This window comes from Carassius auratus, chromosome 38 (genome assembly GCF_003368295.1).
Source record: "Carassius auratus strain Wakin chromosome 38, ASM336829v1, whole genome shotgun sequence".
Taxonomy (NCBI): domain Eukaryota; kingdom Metazoa; phylum Chordata; class Actinopteri; order Cypriniformes; family Cyprinidae; genus Carassius; species Carassius auratus.
The window spans coordinates 21,154,260-21,174,408 of NC_039280.1; the positions used below are offsets into that span (position 1 = coordinate 21,154,260).

The 20,149-nt window shown below is 38.2% G+C and overlaps 2 protein-coding genes and 1 long non-coding RNA gene across 4 annotated transcripts; 2 read left to right on the forward strand and 1 right to left on the reverse strand.

Annotated features, from left to right (window-relative positions):
* The first annotated feature begins 57 nt into the window (after window positions 1-57).
* LOC113057359 (uncharacterized) lies at window positions 58-2,329 on the forward strand. Its single transcript, XR_003277808.1, has 3 exons — window positions 58-383; window positions 1,792-1,872; window positions 2,190-2,329. It is a non-coding gene; the product is annotated as an uncharacterized LOC113057359 (long non-coding RNA).
* Window positions 1,819-8,925, reverse strand: klhl31 (kelch-like family member 31). The gene is made up of 3 exons (XM_026224724.1): window positions 8,780-8,925; window positions 6,180-7,382; window positions 1,819-4,867 (listed from the first exon to the last, which is right to left on the reverse strand). Exons 2-3 carry the CDS (start codon window positions 7,352-7,354, stop codon window positions 4,135-4,137), a joined length of 1,908 nt encoding a protein of 635 aa, XP_026080509.1. The 5' UTR covers window positions 7,355-7,382; window positions 8,780-8,925; the 3' UTR covers window positions 1,819-4,134.
* A 781-nt stretch (window positions 8,926-9,706) lies between these two features.
* Window positions 9,707-18,825, forward strand: eloal (elongin A, like). 2 transcript variants are annotated; one of them, XM_026224730.1, is made up of 11 exons: window positions 9,707-9,856; window positions 11,220-11,276; window positions 11,356-11,468; window positions 11,574-12,240; window positions 12,629-12,731; window positions 12,845-13,006; window positions 13,100-13,197; window positions 13,932-14,112; window positions 17,569-17,692; window positions 18,076-18,176; window positions 18,506-18,825. In XM_026224730.1, exons 1-11 carry the CDS (start codon window positions 9,785-9,787, stop codon window positions 18,565-18,567), a joined length of 1,740 nt encoding a protein of 579 aa, XP_026080515.1. In that variant the 5' UTR covers window positions 9,707-9,784; the 3' UTR covers window positions 18,568-18,825. The 2 variants fall into 2 exon arrangements, with proteins under 2 accessions (XP_026080515.1, XP_026080514.1); XM_026224729.1 differs by having other exon boundaries at window positions 9,711-9,856; window positions 18,073-18,176.
* Window positions 18,826-20,149: the final 1,324 nt, after the last annotated feature.

A 20,149-nucleotide genomic window follows, 5' to 3' on the forward strand; every position in this document is an offset into this window, starting at 1 on the left:
TTCTGCGTGTCCTCCACCGCGCACCGCGATCTCCCTTTACTCGCAATACTCAACGACGATTAACCGCTCGCGAGCGCGCACTCACGCACGCTAGGCCTTATTTTATTTGTTTTAAACGCAGATGTATTCGCTTTTCTCGTGCTAGCGTTTCCGAGTCCAGCAGGGGCCACGGTCTCTCGCCACCTCGACTGTAACTGAATAAAACCGCGTCGAATTGCGAGCAGCTGATATTTGATCGCAGTGCGCGAGTTGTGTGAATCCCGTCCTCGCGCACAGACACTTTAGGTGAACTGCGAGCACGTGACTGTGTGGAGGCGGTGACGTCATGTAATGACTCAGCAGTCTGTCTGTGTTGTGTTGTTCGTTGTGGCGATGTGGCGAAGGTAACAGAGCTGATGTGAAACTGATCGGTGTGAATGCGCTTTTGTAATCATGACGATGCAAGAATGGGTGTTTGTTATAAGGGCATTTATTCAGGGGTAGATTTTATTAAACTTTTTTTTTCTCTATTTTTATATGAATGTCACATATATGTTGTCGGTGTTTTTTTTGTTGTTGTTTTTTTTAGCGTAGTTTACTACTATTTATTTACGTGTACTTTGGATATGCTATTTAGAAACACATTTCTGTTAGGATTCGAAGCAACAGCACACAGAACGTTCCCTAATGGCTCTCTCTCTCTGTATATATATATATATATATATATATATATATATATATATATACATATATATATATATATATATATATATATATATATATATATATATATATATAAAACCATTAAATAACTTACTCAGGACTTTTCCCTATTTATTTTTTTATAATCATTAAATACATTTTTCTGTTCATATTTATCTAACCTTCCATTTAAAACGCTGCAGACGTGCATCCATAAAATACTACACAGGACGTTCCCTGATAACTATTTTCAGTGTGTGTGTGTGTGTGTGTGTGTGTGTGTGTGTATATATATATATATATATATATATATATATATATATATATATATATATATATATATATATATATATATATATAAACCCATTAAATACGTTTTTTCTTTCTTTACTATTATCAGTTTTTATAAAACCTTCCATTTAAAATGTTGAGTCACTCATAAACTTTATATCGGAGATGTCAATGAATTGGATATTGCTATTAGGTCAGAAGTCACTTCTTTCATATTTCTCTTGTCATCGTCATAATTATTATGCATTTTGCATTGTCATACTGTCTGTCAGCTTCCACTCCAATGCCCTTTATATTTACTTAGTGAAGTTGAAAGTCTAATGGTAAAGGGATCGTTCACAAAAAAAAAAAGAAAAAAAAGAAAGACATTTTTCATCATTTACTCACCCTTGAGTTGATACCAACCCTGTATGAACTTCTTTCTTCTGCTGAACACAACAGAAGATATTCTGAATATAATGGGTAACCAAACAGTTGATTGACTTCCACAGTATGGTGAAGAAGAAAAAACCCTATGGAAATCATCGGAGACCATCAACTGTTTGGTTACCTATATTCTTCAAAATAACGTATTTTTTGTTCAGTAGAAAAAAGAAAAAAAAAAACTTTACTGTAAACCGGTTTTGAACAAGTGGAGGGTGAGTAAATGATGACAGTTTTTTCATTATTAGGTGAATCATGCCTGAAGCCTTTCGTGGTGATTTACACAGCTATTTGAAATGCAAAACAATGTCTTTAATTGGTTGACAAAACAGGTATGAATGAAGGAAATCTCTCTCTCTCTCTATCTCTATCTCTCTCTTTTATTGTTCAAAATAGATTCCAAGAAAAATGCCAACAACAACATTCTTAAGAAGCTTTAATAAGAATGCAGAGCTTTATTTGACAACATGTATTACAGTATGTATATTGTGGATACTATCAATTGATGTACCTTAAATAAGCAATACTTTATTAAAGTAATAAATGTTTCCAGTTGTCAAATCCCCCCCCCCCCTACATACATTGTTTTTTAACCAGAATATTACAAATCATGAACCATCAAAAAAACAAAGTGGATTTTTTTTACTTATCCTCTTGACGGTTCAGGCAAAACTTTTTTTCACAATTATTTATTCTCTCAGATAACAAAACATTTCCACCACTGTATATACTTTAAAGTCCTATTCAGTGTTCTTCGTGTCATCACAGTGTCTGTTTCTGTATTTTTCAAACAGGGTCATGACTGAAATGCTACAGGACTGAACAGGCCAGATTGTAGATTTCCACCCCCCACTAAAAAAATCTGAAAAAGCAGATTTTTCTAAACTTTACTATAATATAACATAACTTAAATAGTGAGTGAATCTGTTCCAATAGCCTGTTGAAGAGACCACGAGCTCCTCCCACAACGATGCCTACAGTGACAAGTACTTCTTACAACAAAGAGAAATAGAAGCAATATGAAATGCCTAAAATAGTCTAAGAGACAACAAAGGCAACCAAAAATAGGCTACATTTTGTATTTTAGTTGTACATGTTAGCCAGCTAGCTACCTTTCATTTCATTTGTGTGCATACATACAGTGGGAAATGACATACTTAAACTTAATTATTTCATATTATGAATGCTAGATATAGTCCTAGCCATGATCTTTTTCAAAAGACATTTAGACACTTTTTGGTGAATTAAAAGCAAGAAGTTATGTAACATTACAGAAGCTTGAATTTATTTCAAAGAAAATAATTAAATAAGAAGTTAACTCAAACAAAAACGTGCACGGTGTCAGTGTTGCCAGTTTAAAACTATACATCTCGGGCTAATACACAGATTTGTATGTCTATATTGATATTGTTTCTGCTCCTCTTCTTTGCGTTGCTTCCTGCCTTGTGCCCCTGATAATTTTCTTTTTTTCACTCATTTTTTTTTTTTAGAAATGATACTTAAAGACCACATTAATGGCAAAACTATTTTAACTGGGTGTGCCATGCATAATTAATATATTATGATGATGTATTATAATTACGTCAGGATGCAGAAAGTGTTTAAATTAGTCCAACATGACATGTTATCAAAACGTATCAATTTTATTTTATTCTAAAATTATCAGTTTGATGATCTGCCGTTACTAAAATTATGTTAATTGTAAGAAATTATTTTGCTTAATCTATGGGTGTAGCGCAAGATGGTCGCAAGAGGGCACACCTCCAACAAAACAAAACAAAACATACTAACAAAAATTTCTAACAAAAAACAAAAGTTTCCTGCGGCTCCCCAGTCATTTTGCGCCCATTTTTGCACCTTTGCCTATGTTACCTATGCAACGGACCGGCCCTGGGCCTGAGGATATGTGTCCTCTCTGTGTCCTAATGAATCCCTCCTGCCAGGAACCCTGCTTATACTTCACCTGCTTGATTTCCCAAGAGCCAGCGGCACTTTGTCTGTGTATTACATGATCAAATAAACTGCCTGGTTGTGTGCACACCTACTCCTCATAGGTTGTAGGTGAAATGTTAAGACATGGCTTTCTCAAGCAATCTATACAATCCATTGTGTACGATCCTAAATAAATATGTTCTACATGCTCACATGTGTAGAGGGCAAAAAGAATGGCTTTGCTGGAAAATAATGCAGTAATAAGTATCTGCCAGCATTTTTAAAAAGTTATTTAATTGTTTGTTGATCAAAGGTGTCTAATATATCTGGGCAGTTTGCAGTTTTGCAATTACCTCATTTCGCACATTAAGGGACTAATCAAATCATAAACAGAGAATTGGCCCCACTTGGAAAATAATTTCCCAATAAAAAAATTATAACTTTTGATTTTACAAATATTTTGTTTGTATGCGTTTCCTATTTCCCATAAGTCTTATAAGCAATGAATCTACCTCCAAGACAAATCTCTCTGAATTTTCCTGTTCCCACAAAACCTACGAACCGTCTTCAAAATGCATCCATCTTTAGTTGTTTTCCAGTCGCTTCAATTTTAAACATAGTGACTTCCATAAATAATTGCTCATTTGTATGCATATGCTGGGACTTGACATCTAACATTTCCAAGCTTGCCACAAACTGACAATTAACCTTGGCATCTGTGAGTAAAATTGGCTTTGAACAAACAGTAAGATAAAACTTTTATTACATTTAGCAACTCCCCAAAACTCCCCACTACTCCCACGCTGCTTATATACTAACTGGTGCTGACGATACAGAGCTGGCCCTCGACTCTCGTGTTTTGCGCGTGGGGATGGTGACAACACAACATGAGATACCAACCGTTGCCTCTGGCAATTCGTCATCCTCAGTCCATTCGTTGATATCGGGGTTATACACCTGAATGCATTTTTTATACTTCTTCTCAATCTCATTCCAGCCACCCAGGAGGTAAATCTTGTTATTTAAGCTGACAGCACCAGCTGTGCTCACTCCTGTGTGCAAGGGGGCGACGTAGCTCCACTGGCCGGAGTGAGGGTTGTAACATTCAACTGGCAAGACGTCGACCCTCTCTCCACGTCCGCCCAGTTGGCTGCCACCAAGAACGTAGGCACGATCTCCAACGCTCACCGAACAGTGCCATCCTCTCGGGGTGCTCAGGCTGTTCTTGTCCTGCCAGCTATCGGTGGATGGGTCGTAAGAACATACAGCACGAGAGTAGGCGTTGTTAATATAACCACCACTAATCAAGATCTTGCCATCAATAACTGTGCTAGCGTGACAACATCTAGGGACTTCCATTGCCGCTTTCATTTGCCATTGGTTAGAGGATGGGACGTAGCACTCGACAGATGCCTGGCAGCCGTCAGAATTACGCCCCCCTACAGCGAACAGGAGACCATTGAAGGTGTTGAGGCTGAAATGAGTGCGCTTTTGAATCATGTTTGCCAGGTGGATCCACGTGTTGAATCGGGGGTCATATCTGATGAGGGAAACACTCTTGAGTAATGCATCACTTTGAAAAAATACATGCCAATAGACTTAAGACACTTTAAGGGATAGTTCACCCAAAAATGAAAATTCTGTCACTAGTTGCTCACCCTCATGTTGTTCCAAACCCAAGTCCTTTCGTTGATCTTCGGAACACAAATTAAGATATTTTTGATAAAATCTGAGAGCTCTTTGACCCTCCATAGACAGCAACACATCTACAGTGTCCCAAGGTCCAGAAGGTAGTAAGGACATCATTTAAATAGTCCATGTGACATCAGGGATTCAGCCGCAATTTTACGAAGGTATGAGAATACTTCTTGTGCACAAAGAAAACAAAAACAACGACTTTATTCAACAATTATTTTCTTACAAATCACATCTTCTGCCATTATTGAGAGTACCTCTGCACGTGAACGATGCACGCGCGCATGTGCTGCGCCTTGTTTACGTGCTGAGGAAAGCACAGCATGCATCATGGTACTCAAAATAATGGTGGAAGGTGTGATTTGGAGGAGAAGAATTGTTGAATAAAGTCATTATTTTTGTTTTCTTTGCACACAAAATGTATTCTTGTAACTTTGTAAAATTGCGGCTGAACCACTGATGTCCTTACTACTTTTCTGGGTCTGGGAACATTTCAATTGCTTTGCTGTCTACAGAGGGTCGGAGACCTCTCAGATTTCATCTTAAATATTTTAAAGGGGCCATATAATGCTATTTGAAATTTTCCTTTCTCTTTGGATTGTTACAAGCTGTTCATGCATAATTTAAGATCTGTAACTCTGCAAAGACTAAAGTCTCAAACCTAAAGAGATATTCTTTATAAAAGTCAAGACTTGCCCCCACATGTCTACATCACTTTGTTGGACGATTTGCATAACACTGCTCAAATGTTTATGCAAAGAAAGAAGACGTAACTTGTATTCTTGTTATAGTATTGTTGCCGCAGCCACCATGTCATGGAGATACTGTGTGTTTCCAAATATGGCAAGTGGAGTAACATTTTTTGTCACATGCTTGAGGTATTCGACTAATCACAATGCACTGGACAGCTGACCAATCAGAACGCACCTCACTTTTCAGAACGGTGAGCTTTGTAAAAATCGACGAGTTTCAAAAAGGCGAGGCAGAGAGGAGCAACAATAATGTATGGTATGCGGAAAATAATGTAAAAACATTGCATTATACCAAATACACAAATGTATCATCATATGACCCCTTTATTTTTTGTTACAAAAAATGTACAAAGGTCTTACAGGTTTGGAACCACATTAGGGTAAGTCATTAATGACAGATCTTACCTGATGAAATTGCTGACGGCATGTTTTGCTTGGTTCCTAGCATCATTCTGGTCTTCACCACCAGCCACGTAAAGGAAGCCGTCCAAAACAGCCACACACTGATTGAAGCTCTTCGCGGGCATCTCAGTCAGCTTGTTCCAGACACTGTCATCATCTCTGTAGAGAATGTCCTTGCTGAGAGATTTTTCGGTGAGGGCAGGCCGGCCTCCCACCGTGAGCAGCACTCGTTGGCCTCCACGGACCTTGGTTCTTCTGGATTGCAGGATGTTCTGCTGGAATGGCAGCAGGTGGTAGTTCATGGCATCGACCAACAGACGGTGGCACTCAGCATCTTGCATCATCCTGGGAACGATCTGCACATGACTAACAAGGTCCTGGGGCGAGATGGTTCCAAAGCGGATGCTGGACAGCAGATCAGGAGCATACTTCAGCCTCTTCTCATCGAAGTCTAACCACTTCATTGCGATCTGGAAAGCTGTGAGCTCAGAGGGCAACCGGAGCGAGTCGTCCATGAGGAATTCGCTGATCTGCTCATAGGTGAGCTTTAGGAACTGTTCCATTTCCGAGAACTCGATGAAGTTCTCCCGCATGAACTTCTGAGCAGCCTCTTTCGTCTCTTTCAGACTGTACGTGTCGGCGATGTTGACAACATACATGCAGTTCTCCACACTGATCTCCCGCATCAAGAACTCACTGCACATCTTCACCAGAGAATGGATCTGCAGTAGCATGGCTGCTGATATCGTGCTACCAATGGTGTACAAAGACAGGGTCAGTTTTCCAGAATAGGCGTAAGTGATGACTGTAGCCAGACCGACTGGGGACAACTCACTGAGCTCAATCTTCTTGAGGGCTGGATCCTTCCTGAGCATGTTTTGGATATACTCACTGCAGGAAACCATCACGACTTTGTGCACGTCAAAGGATTTGGACTTGGTTGCTACAATAAGATCACAGAGGAAGCTTTCTTGCCTCATGCGGCCAAGACCTTCCAAGAGGTTTGGTGCATAGACGGGGTCAGTGACGTCCGTTGAGATACAACTAAAGCCATTTCCACCTTCCAGGAGAGTGTTGAGACCATTGATTTTGTTGGTGGTACTGTCCTCTACCATAATTGTCATCTCATTGATGTCAGCTTTGTTCTTCTTGGCGGCCTTGTTCTTTTTGGGTGCCATGACTGTAGTGATGAGTCACAGCCAAGACCTTGAAAGAATTTCGACAAAATACAGACACACTATGAATCAAAGAACACATTTTAACACACGTTTACAGATAAATCTGAACAAATCGATTACTCTTGACCTGTTAGCATGCAGGAGGTGACCACTTTCTATATTTACAGCATAATATAACCAAATTATTAAAATATGACCAAATATACATCAACTGAAATATCTTAAACTTATACTTCAGCATTTGACTATCTATTAGCAAGCATAATCTTGTATGAAAAGGAAGTTAACAAATATTCAAGACTGGTGAAGCCTACCAAAAGTTATAGCTCAAGAATAAATGTTTGAAAAAGCCATATACACTGATTATATGAAAATGTATATTTGGTTGCTCTCGAACAATGTATGGAACATTTTAATTTTGTGCAAGATATTTTTAATTTTACAATGCTCTATGTTTCAATAATTTGGCAATTTTGCAAATTACATTATGGTTTCACAGACAGATCTTAAACTAAACAAGGATCAAGCCATAGATCAATAAGGACACTTAAGTAATTTTTATAACCGTGCCTTAGAAAAAACAATACTGGTGTGCATCTTGACACAAAACAAGGGTCACAAAACTTAAATTTTAGTCTGGGACTAGGTTTAAGCCTGGTCTGTGAAACCAGGGGTATGTGTTTTCATCAAAAATACAACAACACATTCATAGTTACAGACTTTACTCATATTTCAAAACCACGTGCAGTGTTGCTTAACTTTTGGGTTCACTCTAACAAGAAGCAAAAAAAAACAACAACAGCAACATCTCAAAAACAAAAAGTCATCTCAGAAGTGTAAAGCTTTGTACTAATGCTCTTTAAAATACCTAAATTAACTCTTAAAAGTTGTTATCGCAGCATATCACCTCGGCATTCCTCTCTTTGCATCTGTCACAAGTTATCACAAGTATGGCCGAGAATAGAAAGGCACTGCACCATTGCTCTGAGGTTCTTTTTATAGACTCTAAGTCATTTAAACCCATCTGTCCTTCCATTACTATAACTTATAACTGGGTCTGTGAGGAAATGTTAACTTGTTAAATTAAAATAATACTACTCCTGTGGTCTATGAGTATTGTATTTGTACACAATTCACACACGCACATAACATACATCCTGATGAAACAAGAAACTTTTCCCTTTAACAATAACTACATTAATCACATTTATGCTGTAAAACAAGCCCCATTGTTTTGGTGCTTTAAAAACCAGAACCCAATACAGTGAGCTGAAGAACCTATACCAGGATTGATATAATCAGCTCAAGAACCCCCTTTGTGCCACAATGGCAATTGATAAGAAGATCGTTGTTTTTTTATAGTAAGGCGCTGTAATGAACCATTGAAATTATTTTTTTGTATAAAGACAAGTCTAACACACTTACCGATGTCGAGATGAAGCAGGTGGAAGAGAAGGACTGACTGCAGGAGAGAGAAGCGCTCCGTCAGAGCCGCTAAACTCCTCCCCTCTCCTGCTCACCGAGAGCGTTTGGTGCTCAGTTATTTCACCGAGACGTCATAAAATAAGTATTGGCGTCAAATGCTTTTGATGTAGTTTATGTCAGGTGGGTTTTACAAGAAAAAAAAAAGTTGTAGGACGGAAACAGATAGAGCGCTACTGAAGGGAACTGAACCTGGTTGTCTTCACGCTCTTAAAAAATAAATGTTTCGTTTTTTATTAGAATTTATCCTTAAAGTAAAAAAAAAAAAAAAAAAAAGGTAACAGTTTTCAAACTATCTAATCTTTGTTTTATGCAGCGGAAGAGTTCCATGTAGGCTACTCCAATTATTAAAGTAAGACCAGTTATTAAAGTAGCTGCATGCATATGTAAAGTAGTGCAGATTTATTTTGAAGAACTGCAAGCACTTGTGAAGTTTCCATCATGTTACCTTTTATGCCTATTTATTTATCTATTCGTATCATTCAAAACTCAGCTAATTTCAAGATTAAAATATATATATATATATATATATATATATATATATATATATATATATATATATATATATATATATATATATATATTCAACGGGGTAGCCATGAAAACTCACTCTCACTCTGCTCAACTTCGAAGCATATCCGGCGTTTATGTGGGCCACACACACACACACACACACACACACACACACACACACATCAGACAATTAAATGAAGTAGGATATGCAGTAATCAGTGTTCAAAGGTGTGACTGCGTGCGTTTGTGGTGTGTTTGGCAGACACACGCCCTGAAGTGCGTCTTTATTTGTCCAATAGCTCGTGTGCAGTGATTCTGAGGGCCCTCTAGCCTTTCCAACAAGGTAAAGTACCTTATGTCGTCTCCGCCCATATAAAGGTGACGAAAAACCATGGCGAGACTTTAATACGCGTGAGGCGCACGTGAGGAGCTGACATGGCCGCAGCTGATGTGAAAAAGGTTTTGCAATTAAAGCATCAGCTGAAAGAATCATGTGAAGGACACACGGTAGGATGCTGGCTGTCTCTGTGCATCAGTCAACGAAAAGGTTTTGTATCGTTTGACAAAAATAATGTAAACAGACTGAACGATAAAGCCGCAGAGGCAAGACAACACCGGGATTAACGCAATAACATTCAACTTTTAGGCACCTTATTAAAATAAGCCTTCTATGAATTGGGTCATCAAGACAAAACCTCTAATATCAGCATGATTTATCAATTTGGATAGGAGGCGAATACAATTGGGATACATTTAAACAATAGTCAACTAAATAAACTGAAAGGTTGAACTGTGTAATCAGATTTATTTTATATAGCTTTTTCCTGTTTGCTGTTTTTTTTTCTTCTTTTTTTTTCTCTCTCTGTAATTATGTAGATGTTTAAATTTCACTGAAAACCTATGGTAAATTAATGGGGTGACATTTTATTGTATTTCATAGGTGTAGGCTATATATAATTATGTATATATAAAATATGCATGCATACTCTTTACACAGGAAATAAAGGTGACCTATGAATAGGAAATGTAGATAGCTATGTCAGCAGCTGTTGACATGAATGATTTGGGGGGGGTGTAGGCACTTGAGAGGGGGTCTTTCTAAAAATAACCCTGCAGTTGTCTTATGTTGGCTGTGTGAAGGTGCAATGTGGCAGTACTTATTGTGTTTAAATATAACATTCAACATGTTGGAGACTTGTGCAGTGCCTTGTTAAAGTAGTGTTTTGTTTGATGTGATTGCACAGAAGCCTCTCTACTGCACATGCACAGTATCTTGTGTTTTACAGCCGGTGGGTGGCTGTTATTTCATTGCCCATTTATAGTACCTTATCTGAGGTTTCCCTATACATGGAGCCGGACCAGAGCGCTTGCACAGCAAATTCAACTTTTTACACAGCCATGATTTCTAATTCTGTTCTGTATGTGATATCCACAACATATGGGTATTTTCAGTAACATTAGGTTGTATTAATTAGTGTTTGAAATGCAATCTGCAGAAATTTCTATTTGATTCATATGTATGCCTTGAACTTATATTCTGGACCGTGGTGCAATAACACTTAATTACCCAGAGTGCTCTAATTTTGTGAATTTTTTTAAATCAATGTAAAGCAGGTTTGCAAGAACTTAAAAACAAGAAATGTTTTTCCTAGTTTGTTGAAACCTCTGCAACCACACGAACACTAATTAATGTTCGGATGATTGCGCTCTGACTACTGAATTCAGTAAAGCTCGCCTTGTATTGTTAGTTCAGCAGTTTGTCGGAGTTTAAATTCACATTAATTGAAACCGAGGCAGTTTTAAAATTCTCAAAACCTGGTAATAAGCAAATTATTGCTTCGGTTATTTAATTTAACCTGTTCTGTTTCAGCTGCTGAAAATCTTGAAGAAGCTTGAAGTATTGGACATTACAATTGAAATTCTCGCTGTAAGTCCTAATTTATTTATTTTTTTAAGTATTGAAATATTTTTCTCTCAGGCTTCCAATATTCATATTTTTTTTGTAGGAAACGGGAATTGGAAAAGTCGTCAACTCCTTTCGGAAGCATGATGAGGCAGGAAAGGTGGCAAAACTATTGGTTAATCGATGGAAAGCACTTGTTCCAAAGGGCTCTATAAGGTATCCTCTGGTATATGTCTGTAACTGGAAAAAAGGATTTGAGATTTTATATTTTTCACGTGACGTACTCTATCCTGGTCTGCACATTTTTGTTCTTTCTTGCAGTTCAAGCGGGGGAAAGCCTGATGACAGCCTAACCCAAAATGAACAGCTTAATGAAGACATTCCAGAAAGGAGTAAACATGAAAACAACCAGCTTTCAGACACCGCCAATTATAGGAAGAAGCCAAAAATTGAGAATTCCAGTACTGAAAAGAAAATGTCACAGAATGTCGACATTAGAAGCAAAATCTTGCCCAGTAAATCCAAAATCTACTTTAATGGTGAAAAAAAGGGTGAGCCAAAAAAAGATTCAAGTGTAAATCAGGGCTCAGGGCTAGGCAAGGAAAAGACAAGTGTTGAGCACACAAAACACGAGAGCAAAAAGACTGACAAGGCTTCTTGTAAAAATCACGAAAATATGAAACGTGAAAAGTCTTTGAAAAGACCCGAAGCAACACAAAAGCAGAGAGAGAAGAGTGGAGATGCATGCAAGAAAGAAAAGCTGGAGAAGGCCACGGACAAAGCAGTAGCAATGGAGGCTGAGGATGGCTGTCAAACACCTTCCATGTCCTTTGAGGCTTACCTGAGCTATGACCTCGAGCCTCCCAAACGCAAAAAATCCTTCAGTGTCGCTAAGAACCCCAAGAGACTTAAAACTGACCACAAAGAGAAGAAGACGAGCAAAGCAGTAACCGATAGCCCAGTGAGAACGGCACACAAAAAAACCTGCGTATGTTGCTTGTGGTTGTTTTTCTCCAATCTTTAAAAAAATACTAGTTCTACCACAATGAAAATGTCGTTAGTCCAGAAAATCTCACAGCTGTGCTGTAGCTTTCATATCGAGCCACGTTGGATCAGTTTGCCAAACACAGAGTAACAAATTATGCTTAATGTTATTGATCTCAAACCTGACGCATGCAGCTATTGTTGTGATTTTGAGATTTTGGAGCTCTATACTGCAGTCGCTTTCCATTGATTTTTCGTCCCAAAAATCCACATGATGTGTTTTATTGAAGACAAAGTCAAACCGGTTTAAAACGATGTGGAATTGTGTAAATGATAACAGACAGACAGACATGTTGTTGTTTTTTTTTTTTTTTTTTTTTTTTTTACTCCAGGTTCCTGAGCAGTCAGTGATGGACTTGCTAAACATTCCTTTGCCAACCAGTTTTCCTGATTGCGAGGATGTTTCTCAGTATCAGTACTTCAGTGAAAAGAAAGGTGGGTCGAAGCTTTGCATCTGCTGTTTTTTTTTCCCCTATGTTCTCAAACAATGCCAAAAGCTTGACATTGCTGCAGAAGAAGTTGTCTCAGCCATTCATTTATTTTCCTAGCGGATCGAAAGCTCAGTGATGTCTGTGAAGAGCCCCCGGTCTTCATTGGACAAAGGCTGAAGAATAAGATGCAAGTGTACTCTGGGAGTAAGATGGCGTACCTGCCCACCATGATGACGCTGTACCAGCAATGCATTCGAGCGCTGCAGAACAACATTGACTGTATGTGACTGGACACTGTGATTCTGCTCTCTATATTAGAATGGCGTGAGGTCAGGGGATCTGGTCTTAAAGAGTTTTTGACCCCTTTCGCAGCTCTCTATGAAATCGGAGGTGTGCCATTTGAGATTTTGGAGCCAGTGCTAGAGCGCTGCACGTCTGAACAGCTGCTCCGGATCGAGGAGTGTAATCCAGTAAGAAGCTAACGGTTGTCTTTCATAGCGAGGAGTAGAGCTGGAAACTGTGTGCCATATAGATATAAATTGACTCAAATGTGTGGATTATTTTTTTTTTTAGTAACATTTTGAATAATATTCATGAAAAGTATTAAATGGCATTGAAGTGTAGAATTTGCCTGTGACCAAGTCAAAGTTTTAAATTAAAGCAATAAGTCCCAAGAAGCTGTGGTTTACAGTCAATTTATAACGGAGTCCCTAAAACCCACTTGGCTGTTATAAATTCACTGTAAACCACGGCTTCACAGGGCTTATTGTATACAAACAATTATTCAATGTATGTAGCAAGGGTTCAAAAAATAAAACCGAGCACATAAGTGTAATGATATTAATAAAAAACATATTCTTTCACCAAACAATGTAGTTCCTCTGAAACCATTGTGGTTGCAACAAAGTGGTTGCCGAGCAACACCCAGAAGTAAACAAAAGTGTATGTTTGTAGTGTATTTTACAACAGCTTTGAAACCAATCCTCTCCAATCAGAATCAATGACCACAACTACCTGCTTTATAAGAACTATTTGATCTTTTGTCTAAATTCCAGTTCTTTACAGTGTAGTTGTTGTTGTTTTTTTGTTTTTTTCATTTGTCCAAGTCTACAAAACAAGTTGCAAGCTTTCAAACAAGCCTTATGTGTATACAAAAATAGTCATTAAGTGACTTCCCAATATAGGTTTTGTCTTTCTGACACAGGTGTACATTGGGGTGACGGACCACCTGTGGGAGAGACACTGCCAGAAAGACTTCAGAAACGCCCAGCTGGAGGAGTATGAGTCCTGGAGAGAGATGTACCTCCGCATGTCCAAAGAGAGGGAGAGAAAACTCAAGCAAATCACAAAGAGCATCGTCTCCGCTCACTCCGGGAAGCCCAAAGGTAATTGGATTTGCACTGTGCTCTGCAGTTTCTCATTACTCCTTGTTTCTTCTTTGCATTGTGTTACGGGAATCATTCACCCAAAAATTAAGAGTTGCTGAAAATGTACTTTAGGAGATTATGAGAAATGCATTGCATCACTTTCTCACAAGTGGAACCTCTGCAGTGAATGGGTGCCATCAGAATGACAGTCCAAACAGCTGATAAAAACATCACAATAATTCACAGCTCTCCAGTCCATCACTTAATGTTTTGTGAAGTGAAAAGAATACAATATTTAAACCATTTCAACTTTTAACCATTGCTTTTGGCCAAATACCAGTCCATAATTTTTAATCCAGTGAAAATGTCCATCCCTTTTTAACCTCTATTATGGATAAGAGGACTCCTGTTTAAGCTGGAAGCAATGGTTTGAAGTTTGAAAACATGCAGCTTTTCACTTCATAAGATGTTAACTGATGGAACAGAGTGGTGTGGATTATGATGATGTTTCTATGAGCTGTTTAGATGCTGAAGTTTCTGACTGCACCCATTCACTGTTGAGGATCCGTTGGTGATGTAATGATAAATCTGTTCTGATGAAGATATAAATACATCTAGATCTTGGATGTCAACCAATTTTCATTTTGGGGCAAACGGTTTCTTTAATGTCCCAAAGCAGCCCTGACCACTGATATTCTAATATGCACGGTATAAAATATATTAAAGTATCTACTCTTGCCCAGTGCTGTGATGTAGTACAGCTGATTTTGGTTGCTTCCTCCTCCTGTAGATTGTCAGCTAAGGTTAATTCTGCTGTCTAAGCTGGTACTTTAGAGACAGACGCTGACTGACTTGTGGGAGATGATTTGTAAGTGTAATCTGTACGCCTCATCTTTAAGTGTTTCTCCAGAGCTGGAACAGTTGTTTGTTGGTGAGCTGAGCTTGAAGACTGATAAATGCAGTTGGCTTCTGTGGTAATATGGCTCGAACCATCTGTCTGCTCAGACTATGAATAGATTCAGAGCGCAACTGTGACTCTGGGGTTAATGGCAGTAGATGGAAACGGTTGAATTCTAATGCCTTCGAACTTTAGTTTCATCTTCATTTAGGCTCTTTTGATTTGTCCGTTTAATCTTCTAAATGATTTTGTAGCATAGATGGCATCACAGCAGATGTCTTGCAACTAGTCTTAGAATTTTGAAATATTAAAGGGGTCATATGATGCTTTTTAAAAAAAAAACATTATTTTTCAAATACTGTACATTATTGTCCTCTATGCCCCGTCTCTCTCAATCGCGTCGTTTCTACAAAGTCCCTCCTTCTGACAAGCGAAGTCTGCTGTGATTGGCCAGCTGAAACAGTGAACTGTGATTGGCTGAACACTGCAAGCACTCGTCGGAAATGTAACGGCCCTTTCCATAATCATGAGCTTCATCTTCAAAACAAATGTAGACAGTAAATAATGTCCTTAGTTTTACCATCAGTTCAAACCCAAAAGAGGAACAGAGTGATGAAGCTCGTATGTGTTTGCAGTACACAAGACATGGACGGTTAACGCAGCTGACTCCACTGTGATGTGAGTGACCTGCTTTTGTTTTCTCAGATACACACAGCCATACATGCCAACCCTCCCGATTTTTTCGGGAGACTCACGAATTTCAAAGCCCCTCCCGAAAATCTCCCGGGCCAACCTTTCTCCCGAATTTCTCCCGATTTCCACCCGGACAACAAAATTTCTACACCATCCGTCACTTGGCGCCGTTTCAGACCGACAAATAGGGACTTAGCAACAGCCTCTGGTGGAACGGCAACGCCATTCTGTCGTTATATTGCACATGTGTGAATTTAACTGCTACTTTGTGACGTTCTACTTTAACGGTCTACTACGGGAGAACAGCTGATTTGCCGGAGTCGCTTCAACGTGAGAGATTAGGTAAATAAATGTTATGGCATATGACACTGTAATTTGCATCGGTTTATGATTGTCTGATCACAAACGATCTCATTGAGAATCCCGAGAACATCTATATAGGTAATAAAAAAATATTTTATTTTACCATGATAGGTAAAAAAAAAAAAGATAGCTTGAATGCACTGTAAGTCGCTTTGGATAAAAGCGTATGCTAAATGCATAAAAAAAAAATCTACCAGAATTGGTAGGTAATTTTCTGAAATTAAATTCATTTAAGCATTCGTCTTCCTCCATGTAATCAAGGTTAAAAGGTAAGTATTGCTTACATGGTAAATCTAGCTTTTTACTTATTTACATCATACAATATTAAAAACTCATTTTCTGACAAAAGATTGTCATTTAATGCCATCATCATAAAGCAATCATTCTCTTGCTTTTTTAAAGTCAAGCGCGGCAAATTCAGAACAGAAAAAGAAGGAGAAGAGGAAGAAAGAAGAGACATGGCGAATAAAATTAAAAAAATATGCCTGCAAATTCCTAACTGAATGGACTGGGTTGGGTGTGCATAAATGGGGTTGGGTTGTGATGGGTTGTTGTTACTGTACATAACATGTATGTATAAACTATGTAAAGATAAATGAATTATATTCTTCACGAATTATATTCCCCCCCGCCTTTTGAATATCTCCTGAATTCTGAGGTCTCAAGGTTGGCAAGTATGCACACAGCATCTCCCTGACATGACTGCTTCAACACTGTGTTACTGAAACCATGCCTTTTGCGTGAACATTTGGGCGGCATTATGCAAATATTTCCACATAGTGATGTAGACATGTGGGACGTGTTTGAACGAGCCGTTTTGTGGGGAGTGGCAGAGTCTTAACTTTGATAAAGAATAACTCTTTGGATTTAAAACTTTTAGTCTTTGCAACTTCAGGGATCTTATCTGTGCACAATCAGCTTGTAATGCTCCAAAGAGAAAGGAAAACTTGAAATCACATCATATAACCCCTTTAAAAGATGCATAATGTAATGTTTACCAAATACCGTAAAAATAATGTTTATAAAAATGTGTTCCCTTTAAAGTTTCCTGCACATTTTAATGAAGTGAAAGGAAGTGGAATGTACTGTACTCAAGTTGTTGTTTTTCTCTTAGATATCTAATATGAACTGCTGGCCAAATGAATAGAAAAAGTGCCCAGAAAGTGTCTCTTTGCTCTTACTGTAGCTTCTCATAATGGATGACTTGTATTTCTTATTTAAAATGATGCGAAGAAAAAGATATTTAGAATATAACTATACAGCATCATCTAGAGCACAGTAAAACATATATGACCTACATTTAACAAGTACATATTACCCCGAATGATCTGTATGTAGCTCTGTTCGGACTGTAGTTGTTTCTCATGCAGATAGTTACAAGAGCTAGTCTATGATTTTATTGTCATCCAAATCCAGAATGTCAGTGTTTTTCCCCCACCACCTGCTTTAACTTTGCTTTGAAAGTCTGTTGACGCCTAATGTCACACTTATGGTTTTGTGCTTTTGTTTTTCTCTCTTAGGCAGGCAGGTGAAAATGGCGTTTATTCACTCAGCTGCTAAGCCACCTAGAAATGTGAGGATCCAGCAGGAGATTCACGGCACGGCCGGCCCCGTGACACTTCCTCACCCAACAGACCGAGCCAGGTCAGTTCAGACCAGATGAGGCCAGCTGTGTGTACTCGCATCACACTGACAGAATTCATAAAACAACTGTGTAAACATCATCATGCAGTGTGAGGGAGTCCGTAGAAGATTTCTAAAGGTACTGGGCATTTTCTGTTGCTATAGTAGTAGTTAATCCAAAAGAAAAGAGAAAATTAACTGTGCCATTCAAGATGTAGAGGAATTGGTTTCCTCATCAGAACAGATTTGGAGAGATGTAGCATTCCATCACTATTTTACACCAATGGAGTGAATGGGTGGGAATTGACTTGAAAACCAAGGGTTTCTCCTTCTGTTAGTGTCACGCTATTCACTGTGCAGATGGATATCATTCAGAGAAACTCTTTCACTCCTCTCCCCAGCAGTGTGAAGCCCAATGAGAACCGGGGAAGATCCGGCTTCAGTGAGCCTGCGAAACCCCCCACTAACAGCTCTGGCCAAGCCCAAGACCCCCGAAAGATTAAAAGTGAGTTTCCACATGCTCTCAACTGTGCCACACTTTATTTGGCAGGAGTCGATCTGTATTCCAATAGTTAGAATATGTGGAATTGCACTAAATTGGCATCTGGTAGTTTATCTGGTTTGCAGATTGGAGCGTGAGACCTGTCACACATTACCAACACTCAAACCGCCGAAACGGTTAACATGACATCAGCTTTCATTTAAACCTAAAATAGTTTTGATTTTAATTAACATTCTCATTTAATTGAAATCATTTGATTAGATGGTTAATAACGAAGCAAATGCTCATTGTTTTGCTGGTTTTAATGTGACGTGTGTCTCGTATGTTCACAGGAGTGGCACCCATGATGGCAAAGTCTCTAAAGGCCTTTAAAAAGCAGCTTAGTCGCAGATGAATGAAGCAGATGATACTGAAAGTATATCATTCCTCGCCCCCTCCATTGTCTAAACTGTTTGGAGTCCCTCCCCTCACAATGTTCCAAAAGATGCTTCCAGTATTGATGAAATATGATCAACTTCATACTTATTTGTATGGACAAAAATTGCACTTTGAAATCAAGCTGCCTCTTTGTATTATTGTTGTTTTTTTGTTTTTTTTTCCAATCATGACAGACCCGGTTTGAATTCTGGAATTAAAACTATAAATAATCACAGACTCTGCTGTCTGCTGTGGTGCTTGCCTGCGGTTTGCTATCAAACCCAAGCCTGTTTGTCTCCATCTGCTGGATGTGGGGGCCACTTACATTCACTTCTCAGAGAGCTGGTATCCATTATTATTAAATGGTGGGAAAATGCTGCTTGGAAAGTTGCAGACAACATGGGGGAAAAACAGTACTAATTGCAAATAATAAAAATGACTAGCCTAATATTCATGCATACAGTTGTTGAATAGAAAACTGAGGGTATCATCTTAAAAGCAGAAATGCTTTTTTAGTGCAAATTGATCCATCAATTGGTAATATTGCAAACAAATATATATATAGCGCCTACACTTTTTTTTTTTTTTTTTTTACTTTAAAATATAATTCTGGTCCTAGTTTTGGTAAATCTGGGTTCTGAAGCAAAAGCAGTTGAAGCAACACTTTTGTTTAGAAAATCCTAAGGTTCAAGAGTCACTCTTAAATATTAACTGGGTAGTTAATTTAACATTGGTTTAAATATTAAAGAAACAATGGCTCCTTTTTACGGGTTTTTAAGCACCTGGGGAAATTAAGGTTTAATTTTAAACAGGTTTTTTTTGCAGCGATGCTATTGAAGAACCACTTTGGGTTTGCTAAATAACCTTTCTGTGAACAGTTCTTAAAAGAACCATTTTCTTGTGCAGAATATTTTAATGATCTAAACAAAAGCATTATAATTTTGTTCCCCCTTTGCACAGGGTATAATGGATTTTCTTCATGAAACCATATATGCTAATTAAGAACCTTTTATTCGGTGCAAACAAAAAAACACTACTCTGTGCATATCTTCACCAGCTGAACAGAAATGTGAACATTTAAAGAGAATTTTGACAAACACATGAGTGAATTAACTTTTTTTGAGGAAAGTGTTTAATAATGTTCATGTGCAAAAAAAAAAAAAGTGTGTATAAGCTGCAGGCAGGACTTGTAGGATGTACCTCACAAACTTAATAAATCCAGTGGAAGTGCAAGTTTTTTTTAATTTTTCTTTTTGTAGATCACTTGGATGTGACCACATCATTTCAGCTGAAATAGTTTGAATGACAGATCCTTACTGTGTGTATTTCCTCAGGAAGTATTACTTGTTAATATCAATTTCACTTGCATCCATTGGCAGGTGGGAAATAATGGCTCAGGGAGATATGCATGATGTTATCAGACCGTCTGTATTTCAAACTTCTAGTTCAAAAATGTATCAACTAACAATATTCTATTATGATTTTAGAATGGCTGTTGGGTAAAAACAATAGATACAATTATTTGCCAATTTTGCCAATTGTTTTGAGGTTCATAACTG

What these genes read in the sequence shown, in the direction of transcription:
- klhl31 (XM_026224724.1), bottom strand. Translation starts at nt 7,354, where the DNA reads ATGGCACCCAAAAAGAACAAGGCCGCCAAGAAGAACAAAGCTGACATC. An exon ending in GCCGTCAGCAATTTCATCAG is followed by an intron (nt 4,868 to 6,179) that starts GTAAGATCTGTC and finishes TTCCCTCATCAG; the next exon opens with ATATGACCCCCGATTCAACA.
- eloal (XM_026224729.1), top strand. Translation starts at nt 9,785, where the DNA reads ATGGCCGCAGCTGATGTGAAAAAGGTTTTGCAATTAAAGCATCAGCTG. An exon ending in AATCATGTGAAGGACACACG is followed by an intron (nt 9,857 to 11,219) that starts GTAGGATGCTGG and finishes GTTCTGTTTCAG; the next exon opens with CTGCTGAAAATCTTGAAGAA. An exon ending in GCTGCAGAACAACATTGACT is followed by an intron (nt 13,007 to 13,099) that starts GTATGTGACTGG and finishes CCCCTTTCGCAG; the next exon opens with CTCTCTATGAAATCGGAGGT.